The 17,105-nt window shown below is 38.8% G+C and overlaps 1 protein-coding gene across 49 annotated transcripts in view; it reads right to left on the bottom strand.

The window, feature by feature from the left end:
• Nucleotides 1-10,644, bottom strand: part of ADAM32 (ADAM metallopeptidase domain 32) — a 237,553-nt gene extending 226,909 nt beyond the window's left edge. For 10 of the 49 annotated variants that reach the window (XR_011433231.1, XM_070252964.1, XM_070252985.1 and 7 more), the window contains exon 1: nt 10,449-10,616. Coding sequence is in view for 4 of the 49 variants with exons in the window: in XM_023630657.2 (XP_023486425.2) it covers nt 10,449-10,506 (58 nt within the window). In the remaining 45 variants the exon portion in view is untranslated. Of the gene's footprint in view, nt 1-9,918 lie in introns of all 49 variants that reach the window. The other 39 variants (XM_070252977.1, XM_070253004.1, XM_070252966.1 and 36 more) reach the window with 22 other exon arrangements.
• Between the last annotated feature and the right edge of the window lie 6,461 nt (nt 10,645-17,105).

Below are 17,105 nucleotides of genomic sequence, written 5' to 3'. Positions count from 1 at the left end.
GAGAAGAGGGGGCTGGCCCAGTGGCACAGTGATTAAGTTCACATGTTCTGCTTTGGCAGCCTGGGGTTCACCGATTCAGATCCTGGGTGTGGACCTATGCACTCCTTGTTCAAGTCATGTTGTGGCAGCATCCCACATATAAAGTAGAGGAAGATGGGCATGGATGTTAGCTCAGAGCCAGTCTTCCTCAGCAAAAAAAGAAGCAGATTGGCGGCAGATGTTAGCTCAGGGCTAATCTTCCTCAAAGAAAAGAAAAGAACAAGAACAGTCTAAAGGACCTCTGGGACAACATCAAACACATTAACATTTCATATTATAGGTGTCCCAGAAGGAGAAGAGAGAGTCAAAGGGGCAGAGAATCTATTTGAATAAATAATAGCTGAAAACTTTCCCAACCTAAGGAAGGTAACAGACATCCAAGTATAGGAAGCACAAACAGCACCAAAAAACACAAACCGAAAGAGGCCCACACCAAGACACATTATAATTAAAATGTCCAAACTTAAAGATAAACAGAGAATCCTAAAAGCCGCAAGAGAAAGACAACAAGTGACATACAAAGGAAATCCCATAAGGCTATGAGCTGACTTCTCAGCAGAAACCTTACAGGCTAGAAGGGAGTGGCATGATATATTTAAAATGCTGAAAGGAAAAAACCTAAAGCCAAGAAAACTCTACCTGGCAAGGTTATCATTCAGAATGGAAGGAGAGATTAAGAGTTTCCCAGACAAGTAAAACTTAAAGGAGTTTATCACCAAGAAACCAGTTTTACAGGAAATACTAAAGGGACTTATTTAACTGGGAAAAAGAAGACTGCAAATAGAAATAAGAAAATTATCCAAAAAAAGGCAATAAAATCACTGGTAAAGGCAAAAATACTGTAAAGGTAGCCTATCAGCCACTTATGAAGATAATATGAAGGTCAAAAGACAAAAGTACTAAAATTACCTATTTCAATGATAAGAGGGTAATGGATACACACACATGAAAAAAAGAGGTTAGATATAATATCAAAAACATAAAATGCGGGAGGAGGAGAACAGAAGACTAGAGCTTTTAGCAAGAGGTCAAACTAAAGAGACTATCAACTCTATATAGATTGCTGTATATGTAGGTTATTATATATGAATCTCATGATGATCACAAACCAGAAACCTATAATAAATACAAAAAAAATAAGAGAAAGGAACTCAAACATAATAGTAAAGAAAGCCATCAAACTACAAAAGAAGAGAGCAAGAGAAGACAGGAACAGAGAAGACCTACTAAAACACCCAGAGAAAAAGTAACAAAATGGCAATAACTATGTTCTTATCAATAGCTACTTTACAGGTCAATGGACTGTGCTCCAATCAAAAGGCATAGGGTGGCTGACTGTATTACAAAAAAACAAAAAAGCCCCATATATATGCTGAATGCAAAAGACACACTTCAGACCTACAGACTCTCACAAATTGAAAGTGAACAGATGGAAAAAGATACTCCATGCAAATGGCAATGAAAAGAAAGCTGGGATACCAATACTTATATCAGACAAAATAGACTTAAAAAGAAAAAATGTAACGAAAGACAAAGAAGAGCATTACAAAATGATAAAGGGTACAATCCAACAAGAGGATATAACACTTGTAAATATCTATGAACCAAAATAGGACCACCAAAATATATAAAGCAATTATTAACAGACGTAAAAGGAAAAATGGACAGTAACACAATAAGAGTAGGGGACTTTAACAATCCACTTACACCAATGGATAGATCACCCAAATAGAAGATCAATAAGGAAACATTGGCCTTAGATACACATTAGAACAGATGGAATTAGAAGATATATATATAGAACACTCCATCCAAAAACTGCAGAATACACATTCTTTTCAAATGCACATGGAACAGTCTCCAGGATTGATCACATATTAGGCTGCAAAACAAGTCTCAATGAATTAAGACTGAAATAAACCAAGCATCTTTTTTGACCACAAAGGTATGAAATTAGACATCAACTATAGAAAGAAAATTGGGAAAGCCACAAATATGTGGAGATTAAACAAAATGCTACTAATCAATGATTGTGTCAATGAAGAAATCAAAAAATACCTGGAGACATTTAAATGAAAATAGGAAATGCCAAAATCTATGGGACACAGCAAAAGCAGTTCTAAGAGGGAATTTTATAGCAATAGAGGCCTACCTCAACAAAAAAGAAAAATCCCAAATAGACAATCTAGGTAACAGTGGACCTAAAGGAAGCCGAAAAAGTAAAACAAAGTCCAAAATAAGTAGAAGAAAGGAAATAATAAAAATCAGAGCAGAAATAAATGAAATAGAGACTAAAAAGAATAGAAAAAAAATCAATGAATCCAAGAGCTGGTTCTTTGAAAAGATAAACAAAATTGACAAACCTTTAGCCAGACTCACCAAGAAAAAAAAAAGAGAAGGCTCAAATAAATAAAATACGAAATGAAAGAGGAGAAATTAGAGCAGACATTTCAGAAATACAAAAGATTATATAGAGGCAGGCCCGGTGGCACAGCGGTTAATTGTGCACATTCGGCTTCAGGGGCCTGGGGTTCGCCAGTTCAGATCCCACGTGCAGACATGGCACTGCTTGGCAAGTGGGTAGGCACCCCTCATATAAAGTAGAGGAAGATGTGCATAGATGTTAGCTCAGGGCCAGTCTTCCCTAGCAAAAAGGGGAGGATTGGGAGCAGGTGTTAGCTCAGGGCTAATCTTGCTCAACATACATAAATAAATAAAAAGAAAAAATATTATAAAGAATACTACTAAAAGCTATACACCAACAAACTGGATAATCTAGAAGAAATGGATAAATTCTTAGAATCATACAAGCTTCGAAAACTGAATCAAGAAGTAATAGAGATTTTGAATAGACCAATCACCAGTAAGGAGATTGAAACAGCAATCAAAAACTTCCCAAAAGATAAAGGTCCAGAGAGATGGCTTCCCTGGTGAATTCTACCAAACATTCAAAGAAGATTTGATACCTATCCTTCTCAAACTCTTCCAAATAATTGAAGAGGAGGGGAAGCTTCCTAACTCATCCCACAAAGTCAACATTACCCTGATAACAAAACCATACAAGGACAACAGAAACAAAGAAAATTCCAAGCCATTATCATTGGTGAACATTGATGCAAAAGTCCTCAACAAAATACTAGCAAATCAAATACAACAATACATTAAAAAGATCATACACCAAGATAAAGTGGAATGTATTCCAGGGATGCAGGGATGGTTCAACATCTGCAAATCTATCAATATGATACACCACGTTAACAAAATGAAGAATAAAAGTCACATGATCCTCTCAATGGATGCAGAGAAAACATTTAACAAGATACAGCATCCATTTATGATTAAAACTTTGAATAAAATGGGTATAGAAGGAAAGTACCTCAACATAATAAAGGCCATATAGGACAGCCTCACAGCTAATATCATTTTCAATGGCAAAAAACTGAAAGCTATCCCTCTAAGAGCAGGATCCAAACAGGGATGCCCACTGTGACCACTCTTATTTAACATAGTATTGGAAGTCTTAGCCTGGGCAATCAGGCAAGGAAAAGAAATAAAAGGGATCCAAATTGGAAAAGAAGAAGTTAAACAGTCACTATTTTCAGGTGACATGATTTTATATGCAGAAAATCCTAAAGAATCCACTAAAACACTTCTAGAAATAATAAAGCAATATGGTAAAGTTGCAGGATACAAAATCAACATGCAAAAATCAATTGCATTTCTATACACTAACAACAAAGTAGCAGAAAGAGAAATTAAGAACACAGTCCCATTTACAATTGCAACAAAAAGAATGAAATATCTGGAATAAACTTAACCAAAGAGGTGAAAGATTTGTACACTGAAAACCACAAAACATTGTTGAGAGAAATGGAAGAAGATGCTAAGAAATGGAAAGATATTCCATGTTCTGGGATTGGAAGAATTAACATAGTTAAAATGTCCATACTTCCTAAAGCAATCTACAGATTCAGAGCAATCCCTATCAAAGTTCCAACAACATTTTTCACAGAAATAGAACATAGAATCCTAAAATTTATATGAAACAACAAACGACCCCCAATAACCAAAGGAATCCTGAGAAAAAAGAACAAAGCTGGAGGTATCACACTCCCTGATTTCAAAATATACTACAAAGCTATGGTAACAAAAACAGCATGGTACTGGCACAAAAACAGACACACAGATCAATGGAACAGAATCGAGAGCCCAGAAATAAACCCACATGTTTATGGGCAGCTAATTTTCGACAAGGGAGCCAAGAGCATACAATGGAGAAAGGAAAATCTCTTCAATAAACAGTGTTGGCAGAACTGGACAGCCACATGCAAAAGAAGGAAAGTAGAGCATTATCTTACACCATACAGAAAAATTAACACAAAATTGATTGAATACTTGAACATAAGACCTGAAATCATGAAACTTCTAGAAGAAAAACACATACGCAGTATGCTTTTCAACATCGGTCTTAGCAGCATATTTTCAAGTACCATGTCTCACTGGGGAAGGGAAACAATAGAAAAAATAAACAAATGGGACTACATCAAACTAAAAATCTTCTGCACAGCAAAAGAAACCATCAACAAAACGAAAAGACAACCTAACAATTGGGAGAAGATATTTGCAAACTGTATATCAGACAAGGGGTTAATATCCAAACTATATAAAAAACTCATATTTCTCAACACAAAAAAACTAACAACCCAATTAAAAAATGGGCAAAAGATCTGAACAGACATTTCTCCAAAGAAGATATACAGATGGCCAACAGGCACATGAAAAGATGTTCAACATCACTAATTATCAAGGAAATGCAAATCAAAACTACAATGAGATATCGCCTCACTCCCATCAGAATGGCTATCATTAACAAGACAGGAAACAAGTGTTGGAGAGGATGTGGAGAGAAGGGAACTCTCATACACTGCTGGTGGGAGTGCAAACTGGGGCCACCACTATGGAAAACAGTATGGAGATTCCTCAAATAATTAAGAATAGGACTACCATATGACCCAGCTATTCCACTGCTGGGTATTTATCCAAAGAACACAAAAACACAAGTGCATAAAGATACATGCACCTGCATGCTCACTGCAGCATTATTCACAATATGCAAGACTTGGAAGAAACCTAGGTGCCCAACGACCAGGATGAATGGTTAAAGAATATGTCGTATATATACACAATGGCATACTACTCAGCCATAAGAAATGATGAAATTTGACTATTTGTCACAACATGGATAGACCTTGAGGGTATTATGCTAAGTGAAATAAGTCAGAAGGAGAAAGACAAATACTGTATGATCTCACTCATAAGTAGAAGATAAAAACAACAATAACCAATCACATAGAGACGGAGACTGAATTGTTCTTACCAAAGGGGAAAGTGGATAGGAGGAGGGCAAAAGGTGTGATTAGGCACATGTGTTGTGGTGATGGATTTTAGTTAGTCTTTGGTTGGTGAACATGATGTAATATACACAGAAATCAAAATATAATGATGTACACCTGAAATTTATATAATGTATAAACCAACGTTACCATAATAAAAACTTTATTTATTTTAAAAAATAGGCTTCTAGAGATACGTTACACAACAATATGAATGTACTTAATACTACTGAACTATATAGGTAAAAATGGTTAAAATAGCAAGTTTGCAGGATACAAGGTTAATATATAAAAGTCAGTCACTTTCCTACATACCAGCAAAGGATAGTGAAATTTGACATTTAAAACACAATGCCATTTACATTAGCACCCCCAAAAATGACACACTTAATTATAAATTTAAGAAAGTATGTACAAGATCTCTATAAGGAAAACTATACAAGTGATGAAAATTACCAAACAAAAAGTAAATAAACGGAGAGATAGTCATCTTCACACATAGGAAGATTCAATATTATCAAAGTGGCAATTCTTCACCAACTTCTTCTATTGATTCAATGAAATCCCCCAAAAAATCTCACCAAGTTATTTTGTGGATATCAACACATTTATTCTAAAGTTTATACGAGAGGCAAAAGACCCAGAATAGCAAACTCTATATTGCGGAAGAACAAAGTTGAAGGACTGACACTATCTGACTTATAGACGTATAGACTACAGTAACCGAGACAGTGTGGTACATGCAAAAGAGACAAACAGATCAATCAGATGGAATAGAGAGCCCAGAAAAAGACCTACATAAATAGTCAACTGATCTTTGACAACAGAGCAAGGGCAATACAATGGAGCAATGATAGTCTTTCCAATAAAAGAGGTTAGAACCAATGGATTTCCACATGCAAAAAAAAATGAATCTAGACACCTTTACATACTTCACAAAAATTTACTCAAAATGGATCATAGACCTAAATGTAAAATGCAAAATTTATAAAACTCCTAGAAGTAGGAGTAAACCTACATGACCTTAACTATGGCAATGACTTTTCAGACACAACACCAAAGGCACAATGCATGAAAAAAAAATTGATAAGCTGAAGCTTATTAAAATTAAAGCTTCTGCTCTGAGAAAGTCAACATCAAAAGAATGAGAAAATGAGTCACAATCTGGGATAAAATATTTCCAAAAGGCACATCTGATAAAAGACTGTTATCCAAAATATACAAAGAACTCCTAAAACTCAATAAGAAATCCAACCCAGTTAGAAAATGAGCAAAATACCTGAACAGACACCTCATCAAAGAAGACATATAGATGGCAAATAAGAAGATGAGAAGATGCTCTCCATTATATGCCACTAGAGACTTGCAAATTAAAACAATAGTGAGATAACACTATACATCTACCAGAGCGGCCAAAGTCAAGAACGCTGACACCACCAAATGCTAGCAAGGATGTGAGGCAACAGGAGCTCTCATTCATTGCTGGTGGGAATGCAAACTGGTACAGCCACTTTGAAGGACAGTTTGGCAGTTTTTTACAAAATTAAACATACACTTACCATATGATCCAGCAATTGTGCTCCATGGTATTTACCCAAAGGATCTGAAAACTTATCTTCACACAGAAACCTGCACATGAACGTTTACAGCAATTGTTTTCATAAGTACCAAAACTTGGAAGCAACCTACACATCCTTCATTAGGTGAATGGATAAATAAACTGGTATATCCAGACAATGGAATATTACTCATCACTAAAAAGAAATAAGCTATCAAGCCATAAAAAGGACACAGAGGAAACAGATATGCATATTACTAAGTGAAAGAAGCCAATCTGAAAAAGCTACATACTGTATGAGTCCAAGCACCTGACATTCTGGAAAAGGCAAAACTGTGGAGACAGTAAAAATAGCAGTGGTTTCCAGGAGTTAGGGGGAGGGATGAACAGGCAGAGTGCAGAGAATTTTAAGGGCAGTGAAGCCATTCTATATACTATAATGGAGGATATATATCATTATACACTTGTCAAAATTCATAGAATGTACAACCCCAAAAGTGAACCCTAAGGTAAACTACCGACTCTAAGTGTTAATGATGTGTCAGTGTGGGGTCCTGACAGACGTATCACTGTGACACAGGATGTCAACAGCAGAGGCTGTACATGTGTGATGACAGAGGGTGTACGGGAAATCTCTGTCCCTCCTCTTAATTTTGCTGTGAACCTAAAACACTCTAAAATATAAAGTTTATTCATTTTTTAAATGGTTAACATGGTAAATTTAATGTTATGTGTATTTTACCACAACTTAAATTAAAAATTTAAAAATGAAGGTAATACATTAAAAAACACATGGGTAAAAGATCCACTAAAGTTCAAGATAGACCAATAAATTTTAATATAGCATATTTAAAAAGTTCATTGGTAGGTTTTAGCTTCTGCATTGCAACTAACCTTTACCACTTAAGATTTGGTGTAATATCAAAAGAAGAATATTGGTAATTATCTGAAAAGTCTATCAAAACACTCTTCCCTTTTCCAACTACATAAACTGGATTTTCTTCATGTATTTCAAACAAAACATATAGCAACAGACAATGCGCAGGTAGATATGAGAATCTAGTTGTCATCTATTAAGCTAGACATTAAGGAGATTTATAAAAACGTAAAACAATATCCCTCTCTAAATTCTTTTTGTTTTGGAAAATATAGTTTTTATTTTTAAAATGTGTTACTTATGTTAACACATAATAAGTCAATCCTGTTATGTTTAAGCGAATTAATAAAAATTCTTAAATTTCCATATTATGTGGACAGTGACAACAAAATGAAGTAACATTTGTCAAGGCTTCTAAAAAGGAGCTGGGAGGGGCCAGCCTGTTGGGGCAGCGGTTCAGTTCACGCACTCTGCTTTGGCAGCCCACGGTTGGCTAGTTGGGATCCCAGCCACCACTTATCAAGCCATGCTGTGCCAGGCATCCCACATAGAAAGTAGAGGAAGATGGGCACGGATGTTAGCTCAGGGCCAATCTTCCTCAGCAAAAAGAGGAGCATTGGCAGCGGATGTTAGCTCAGAGCTAATCTTCCTCAAAAAAACAAATACATAAAATAAAAATAAAAATGGAACTAGGAAGCCATTAAGAGAATGGGACTTAGGCACACACACTACATCTCTACCCAGATAGGACATAACTTTTCAACTGTGCTAAACTGTTGTCATCTTGGCCTTCTGTCAAGAGATACCCTTATTCCCATAGAAAAGAACTTTTTGCCTTAGAGATGGCCTTGGCAACGAATCAGTATAGCCAAGAAGTAACAGTTGTTGCCAGCACAAATCACAAATTTTACAAAACCACCTGTATGATTTCTCTTTTCGCTTTTATAAACCCTTGCCTCTTTTGTCTTCCTTGGAACACATTTTGGGTTTCTACCTGACTCTGTGTCTCCCAAATTGCAACTCTAATTGCCCAAATAAATATCTGCTGTTTGAATTCTAGTGAATTTTTCCTTGGTCAACAATTAATTTCTAATATGATAAATATCGACGCATTTAAGCAAAAATATAAAAGCTCTTTGAGACTTTCAATAATTGCTAACCTCTAAGGAAAAATTCTAAAAAGTTTGAGAACCACTGCATTAAAATCTTTCATGTGGGGGCCGGCCTGGTGGTGCAGTGTTTAAGTTCCCACGTTCCACTTCGGGGTTTGCGGGCTCGGATCCCAGGTGCAGACATGGCACCGCCTGGCAAAAAGCCATGCTGTGGTAGGTGTCCCATGTATAAAGTAGAGGAAGATGGGCATGGATGTTAGCTCAGGGCCAGTCTTCCTCAACAAAAAGAGGAGGATTGGCAGCAGATGTTAGCTCAGGGCTAATCTTCCTCAAAAAAAAAAAAAGCTACATTAAAAAAGGCAAATCTTTCACGTGTTCTGGTGAAGTTTTGTGTGCCCCAAAAATTCATGTTGAATCCCTAATCCCCAACATGGTGGTAAAAAATGGGACCTTGCGGAGGTAACTGGAGTTAGATGAGGTCATGAAGGTGGCGCCCATGATGGAATTAGCGCCCTTATAAGAAGAGACAGTTTGCGCCGTCTACACACAAAGAGGAGGTCGTGTGAGCACAGCAAGAAGGCAACGGTCTACCAGACAGGAAGAGACCTCACAGAAGCCCCCCCAAGGGCACCCTCATCCCAGACTTGCGGCCTCCAGAACTACGAGAAAATGAATTTCTGTTGTCTACACCACCCGGTCTTGGGTATTTTGTTACGGCAGTCTGAGCTCACCAACACAGCACATAATAGCAAAAGAGACTGGAATCAACCCAAAAGTCCGTTACTCAGAGAGCTGGCTAAATAAATCGTGATGCCTCCAAACCCCGAACGCTCTGCGGAGGGGGGCGGGGCGGGCATTCCAGGACTGAGCGGGACGGCAGATTCGGAACAGCGGATAAAAAGGGAAGGAAAACAACATAGGCAAAAATTTCACTCGCACCCAAACCTCTCCTGATGTGTTTTATAAGTTTGAGGACTCTGTCTACTGTTCTTCGTTTCCCGCCATAATCTATCTCTGTCGGTGTCAGCGGAGCAGGCACTGAATGCTTTTTTGTCGCAGGACAAATTACTGTACGCAGGACAAGCTATTCTGCCGGAACAAACGCTCCTCGGGGACAGTCAGCTTTTTGGTGTCTGGGTGGACTTCTAGAAGGTTCTGGGATGCTTTTGAGCGAAGGAAATTTGGAGGCACTTCTGTGAAGCGCACACGGGCCCACCACGAAGACTGGGATTCAAAAGAGCAAGAGCCTCGACCCTGAGCTGGTCACACGACCTGCCCTCTCCTGAGTCCCCTCTCTATCCCGACGCGGCGCCCACACTCGCCGGGTGTCAGGGTGTCCGGACACGAGGAGCCGACCAGCGGGGGAACCCGGGTTTTTCCCGGAGTTGCGTCACAGTCCGACGGGAAGGGAGGAAAAGAAGAACCTTCCTCCGCCCCAGAGCGCAGCAGCAGCGCCTCCAGCGGCTTACCAGGTCCGGACGCCAGCGCGCCACCGAGCCCCGCAAGCAGCATCAGGAGGCGGAGCATGCTGTGGCTTCCCGGCTCCGTGTGGGGACTGGGCCGCCGACCGTTGGGCCGGCTGGAGGCGGGCGCCGCTCCCGCCGACCCGGGACGCGCGGCCCCCGAAGCCACCTCCCCGCGCGCCGCTGCGCCGGCCCAACGGTCGCCCCGCCCCGCCCCGAGCGGACCCGCCCCGAGCCGCCCCGCACCGCCCCGCCCCCCAGCCGCCCGGAACCGCCCCGCGCCGCCCGCCCCCCAGCCGCCCGGAACCGCCCCGCGCCGCCCAGAGCGGACCCGCCCCGAACCGCCCCGAACCGCCCCGAGCCGCCCCGAACCGCCCTGAGCCGCCCCGCGCCGCCCGCCCCCCAACCGCCCGGAACCGCCCCGTGCCGCCCCGAGCGGACCCGCCCCGAACCGACCCGAGCCTCCCCGCGCCGCCCGCCCCGCGCCGCCTCCCGGCCGCCGGCTCTCCCCTCCGTCGCGGTCGCCGTCCCCCGTCCCCCTTTCGCCCCGTGGGGACGGACCTAGAAGAACTAACACGCCGACTGTGCGCTGTTTTGTCTCAGGCACTTCCATGTGCTTTAAAAGGCAAACGTGTAATACTTTCTGCACTGAAAATATACCCACGCACGCTCGCACACAAATATACATGTTCATTATTACTGAAGCTGGGTTTCTCAAATTAAAAAACAACTAACCAGATGTGTGAAGAAGATTCCAAGAAAGGGAAAACTGAGTAGATTTTGCTCTCCTTGGAAAGAGCCTGCTACGGCTTTCCTCCAGACCCACTTGCCCAAACGCACTTTGTGACCAGGCTGTGTCTACTTTTTCCTCCCATCGACCTGGCTCTCCACGAGCCCTCGGCTAAAATTCATGGGTTGCCATTCTCCTGTTCAGTAATTTCTCCGGACAAGGAATATTCATTCACTCACGCAGTGAATGAGATGCACGAGATTCTTGCCCATAATTACAGTGTGTATGTTCCACTAGAGAGTTCTAGCCAAATTCCTCAGCAGAGTATTCAGTTTTCTGAATTCGGAGCGCAGGCTCTGCGGCCCGCTTTCTCCCGTCCCCAGGGCTCAGCCGCCTCGACCTCGGGTCTCTCCTGAGTGAACAGCGGCTCATGCCCTGGGGCTGCAGGGCCTCCTCCCTCCCACCCTCACCCCCAGTCTCACCTGTACACACCATCTTTTGTTTGTTTTCAAATCCCAAAGCACGAATTCATCCCTCATACTAATTAACAGAAAAGCAAACACGCAAACTAACAGGCCCCGTGGGAACACAGAAGCTCACTTGGGGAATCACATCCAAACTGACAGCTGGGAGGAGATTTCATGGATGCAGAGGATTTCGGCAGGGCAATCGCAGCCTGAAAAGCAATAGCGTGAGCAAAAACAAGGCAACAAAAATATACACTTAGCTAGTATCTCAACAGGAACAGCCAATGCTAGACTAACACTGCTTTTAAGTAGTTGAGCCAAAAGTTGGGTTCAGAGTATTAGAAGAACAATTACAGTAAATGCTTAGACTTGTCAGTTAGCGGTGTTTTGAATGAATTTCTAGTCCTTTCCTTTCTTCGTTACTTCCCTCTCCTCAGCCTTTCCTGTCTCAATCTTTAATAGAGAAGATTTTATATTATTTTTACTTGTGTATATAGCCCTTTCTGTAACAGGATGCATGTCCCATCCAGAACTTAGATATCACAGTACCTAATATGGTACCCGCAAGAGGTAGTTTCAGTAAACATCTATGAAATTTAATAAAATCTGATTTGTGCTTAGAACACTGGGATTGTGCTTAACTATATGGTTAGAGACCCAGGTATCCAACTGATAATAGAAAGGGAAAATGCAATACAGTAGTCCCCTTTATCCAAAGTTCTACCTTCTGTGGTTTCAGTTACACGTGGTCAACCAGGGTCAGAAAATATTAAATGGAAAATTCCAGAAATAGACAATTCTTAAGTTTTAAATTGTGCCCTTTCTGACTAACATGATGAAATCTCCTGCTGTCCTGCTTCCTCCCGCAAAGGATGTAAATCATCCCTTTGTCCAGAGTGTCCATGCTGTATGCGTCACCTGCCCACTGGAATAGGAAAATACATAGTACATATAGGGTTAGGTGCGATCTGTGGTTTCAGGCATCCACTGAGGTTCTTGAAAGGTATCCCTCACGGATAAGGGGGGACTACTGTACCCTGAACAAGGTTAATTTTCGAACACATAGTCACACAGTGCTATCAAAGATACGTATAATTTATCCTTGATTATTGAAACATCTTTTGCAGATGGCAAGAAAGCACTTTAATATTTTCAAATTTTGAAGTGGCATCTATGACTAAGAAATTTTACAATTTTTAATAGCAATGCAAACTAAATCAAGGACAAACCTAATTGAAAAGCATACAAAATGTGTAAAACTATATAAATAAGTAAAAGAAGTTTAGGCTGATCAAACAGTCTTTTAGAAAAACTTTCTAAATATTCAAAGATCCGAGGAATTATCTATTTCCGAGGAAAGCTTTAAGTTACGTAGTTAATGTATTACCGACTGTAAAATTTCAGTGATATGAATTACAATTGCAAATATTGAGACAGATGATAAACGTTTAGTCTTCTATGAATTCATTCAGAGATTTAAATTGAGAAGAAGACTCTTAGTTTGGGATTATTGGCAATTTTTAATATATACCTGATTGTTAAAATAATGTACTACCTTCAGAGAACTGAAATCTCTCTCTTCAAAACTAATCTGTCTACCTTTAATAACAAAAAGCCATAGTGCACAATATGGCAGAAGTCTGAGAAACTAGTGAGATAATATCTGTAAAAGTTTGACTAGTAGTTTTATCTAAAACTAGTATAATGTTTTAATTAACAAAGTTATAAATAGCTGAACATTTAGAAAGTTACTGGGTGACACAAAAGAGAATTTCAAGTATTTTATTTATTGTAAATGTTATATTTGTATATGTATATATACACAAATCAAAAATTTTTTGAAAAACTAATGAAATTCAGTTAATAAAGCTATATTAAACTTTATTATGAAAGGTTATGAAAAATTTTTAAATGTTTAAAATTTTACCATCCATACCATTTCTTCCACAGTAAAAATTTATTTTTTAACACAGCTGTGATGATAACTCACAGATACCACACTAACTTTTTTGCATTTATCTAAGAAAACCTTTTCTTCCTTCCTTTCTCCAGGCCAATTTCTTTGAAAATATTAGTGTCAACAGAGACATGATCCAGCACACCTTAGAAAATGTAAACATTCTAAATTATATTAATAGCAAGCTTTGAAGTTTCAGATTTTAGACTTAAAGTGCTCATGAAATTCTAAAGTGGTTTTATGACAGCTCAGTTGATTGAAGATATTATAATTGCTCCTGCTTTATTATAGCCATGAATCAACAGCATATCTGATTAGTTCTATTAAATACTTCATACCTTAAAGTTTATAATTTATTTAAAATAATGCTATTGTAAAAGGATGTCATGCTTTAGCATGATTCATAATAGAATTTCTACTATTAAATTAAATTTTCTAACACTCCTTACCCATAGATAGATCCACAGAATCATTTATCCATAGAATGAACATAAAAATGGAAGAAAATAACTGTGTGTGAATACACACATACACACTTGTAGTGTACTTTGTACTTTCAAAATATTATGATATCTCAGTTGTGGGTTTTGTGCATTATTCTGAAGACAAAATATTCCTTTATTCATGTAGTGAATGAGATATGATGATTATTAGTCTGTGCAAGATGAAAAATATTAGATATTATTGGTAGCTAATCAGTCAGTTTTCATAGGTATTAGATTATCACATGTTCAACCAGAAACTACATTAATGATAACTAAGATCAAAATTCAGAATTACATTTAAGCACATATTGACAAAACAAACCAATACAATTTATTTGAGAATCATTACAATAACATGTTCAAAATAATATAAGCCATGTTAGGTGCATTAACCTCACACATGACTGAATAAGACTTATTCAGGGATGGAAATGGAAATGTTATTCTAAATTCCTTGGCTTTACTGCATTTCTTATATTTCTCAATTCCTACTATTCAATTTCTTGGTTTTCTGCGTTAGTAAAATTTGTTTTGCAGTATTGTTTTCTCATTCATATTGCAGCAGGAAGAAAGGCTTTTCAAGAAAATATCAGGAAAAAAAAGTATTAGCTCAGTTCCTTGAAGATATCTGCAAAAGGAAAGGTAAAAAAAAAATCAAGTGAGGGTACTATATAAAGGAGGTGCTGGAGCAGGACGAGCAGGAATGAAATGTCCCTGAGATGATACTTTTGGTTGTGGTGGAGGTGGCCTGTGAGGGGAAAAAAGACAGTTAATCGTGTGTTTCAATTCAATGAAATAATACTACATTCATTACAAGCCCAGCATAACACCATCCTTAACATCACTGACAATTCTTAAGGGTACATTATGGTCTGAGATTATTATTAATCTGATATGCAATGGTTAGGGGCCTCCAATCAGAGTCTAAAATGGAGTAACTACCTTAAATCAATGCTATTCTATAATTGACAATGTTGGATGAAGGTTCCGCTTTCTATGTTTTTAAAAAGAACAGTACACAAAATTGAAAAGATAAATTGTAAAAAATAAATGAGGACACTAGATGGATTAAGCACCTCTTGTGCTGTTAGGATTTAAGGGCAGCAAATCACTGCTAAGTGTAACCCTTACCTATATACATAGGGCTGAAATTCCAGCTCTCCGAAGCATAATATCCACTCTGAGAATTAAACCTGCTGTGACTTCTAGACCGTCCTTCTTTAATCTATGGATAGCCTTCCTTAAACTCTTCATCCAATTCTAGTATACCTGTACCCTAATAATACACTGTCTTGCTACTTATATATTCTTCTCTTGATGCTCAGTTGAACTTCAATGCCCTCTTATTGCATAAAAAGATTATACGTAAGACGCTACTCACTGTTGCAATTCAATTGTAATTTGAAGGACTTTTGAAGGGTAGGAGAGGCGAAATACATTTTATGTGAAGCAAAATATGGTAATAAATGTTCTCCTTTCTTGCTGTTTTCAACCCTTCCACTGAGTCTTTAATTTGAGTTCTTATTTTTCTCAGTTCTAGAATTTCCATTTGATTCTTTTTTTCAAGTTTTTAGTTCTGTGCTGAAATTCTCAATCTTGACTACTAATTCCATGACATAATCATCACAGTTATTTCAAAATCCATGTCTGATAACTTTATTAACTGGATACCCTCTGGATCTGTTTCCATGGTCTATTGCCTTTCTTGGTTTTAGTCACAATTTCTTTTCTTATATGTCTGGTTGATTCGGGGCCAAACATAAAACATTGTAGAAATAAGTTAAGGATCTAGTCCAACCCTACTCCCAGGTCCCACCACAAAGCCTGGGATGTTTGCAGGTCACTTCCTCCTTTGCAGGGCTCCAGTTTTTGTCCCATTAGCCCTGTGAGTTTGTGGAAAGCTGTCCTCGGCATGCTAGCCTCTCAGTTCTCACAGAATAGACAGACACAGCTAGGACAGAAAAATGGCCCCCAAACCTGGGATCATCTCCAGACTGCCTTCCTTTCCTGGACCTTAGCCCCACAACTCTTCATTTCCTTGGTGGTTCTCTGATGCCTTCAAAGACATATTTTCTTATATTGTCTAGCTTTTCTAGCTGTTCTTAATGGGAAGGCTGGTCCAACCCCTCCGGATTCCCATTGCTGGTTGTTTTAAAGGCCCTTGCTTCTGAATCTTACGTACACCAAAGCTGCACTAGCAGCTGATTGCCGTGCTCAAATTTCTTTAAAATTTCACTTTGACACCACACTAAAATGACAAAACTTACATAAAGTTCTTAAAAATTTTTCGGCAATTTGTGCTCTATCTAAACTGTTGTCAATAAATGCCTTGTCCTAAATTAAATTAAAATACAAGGGAGGGGCCAGCTCCATGGCTGAATGGTTAAGATCAAGTCCTCTGCTTAAGCAGCCCAGGGTTTCACTGGGTCAGATCCTGGGTGCAGGTGTGGCACCGCTGGTCAGGCCATGCTGAGGCGGCGTCCCACATGCCACAACTAGAAGGACTCACAACTAAAAACTATGCAGCTATGTACTGGGGGGACTTGGGAAAAGGAGAAAAAAACAATACAAGGGAAGATATTAGATATTAACCCTGGGTTTCATTCTGGTCAAGTAATCTAAGCTAATTCACTTCAGACCTTGATGGGAACTGCTGAGGTTGCTTGGCTACGTAAGTTGGTACTGGAAATCTGTTTGCATATACAGGCTAAAAAGGAAGAAAAGAGGTATTACCGCAATGCACTCATAAATATATTTTCTATACAGTCTATTTCCCATATAAAAGTAATTAACATATTTAAAATAAAAAAAATAGATGATTGACTTGTAATGCTGACATTTAAAAATGTTTCTCTTACTTAACATATCTTTGCCACTGAATGTGGAATACTTAATTCTTTAAAAGCTATATCTTTTAATTCAATAATACTTAGGTATTATAATCTTGGTCCTAATCAACTACCTTAGTTAAAAGGTAACATATTTCCTCTGTCAATATATGTTAAATAAAACATTCCAAAAATG

Source organism: Equus caballus, chromosome 27 (genome assembly GCF_041296265.1).
Source record: "Equus caballus isolate H_3958 breed thoroughbred chromosome 27, TB-T2T, whole genome shotgun sequence".
NCBI lineage: Eukaryota > Metazoa > Chordata > Mammalia > Perissodactyla > Equidae > Equus > Equus caballus.
The sequence above is the reverse complement of the archived record's forward strand: the minus strand, read 5'-3'. Positions and strand labels throughout refer to the sequence as shown.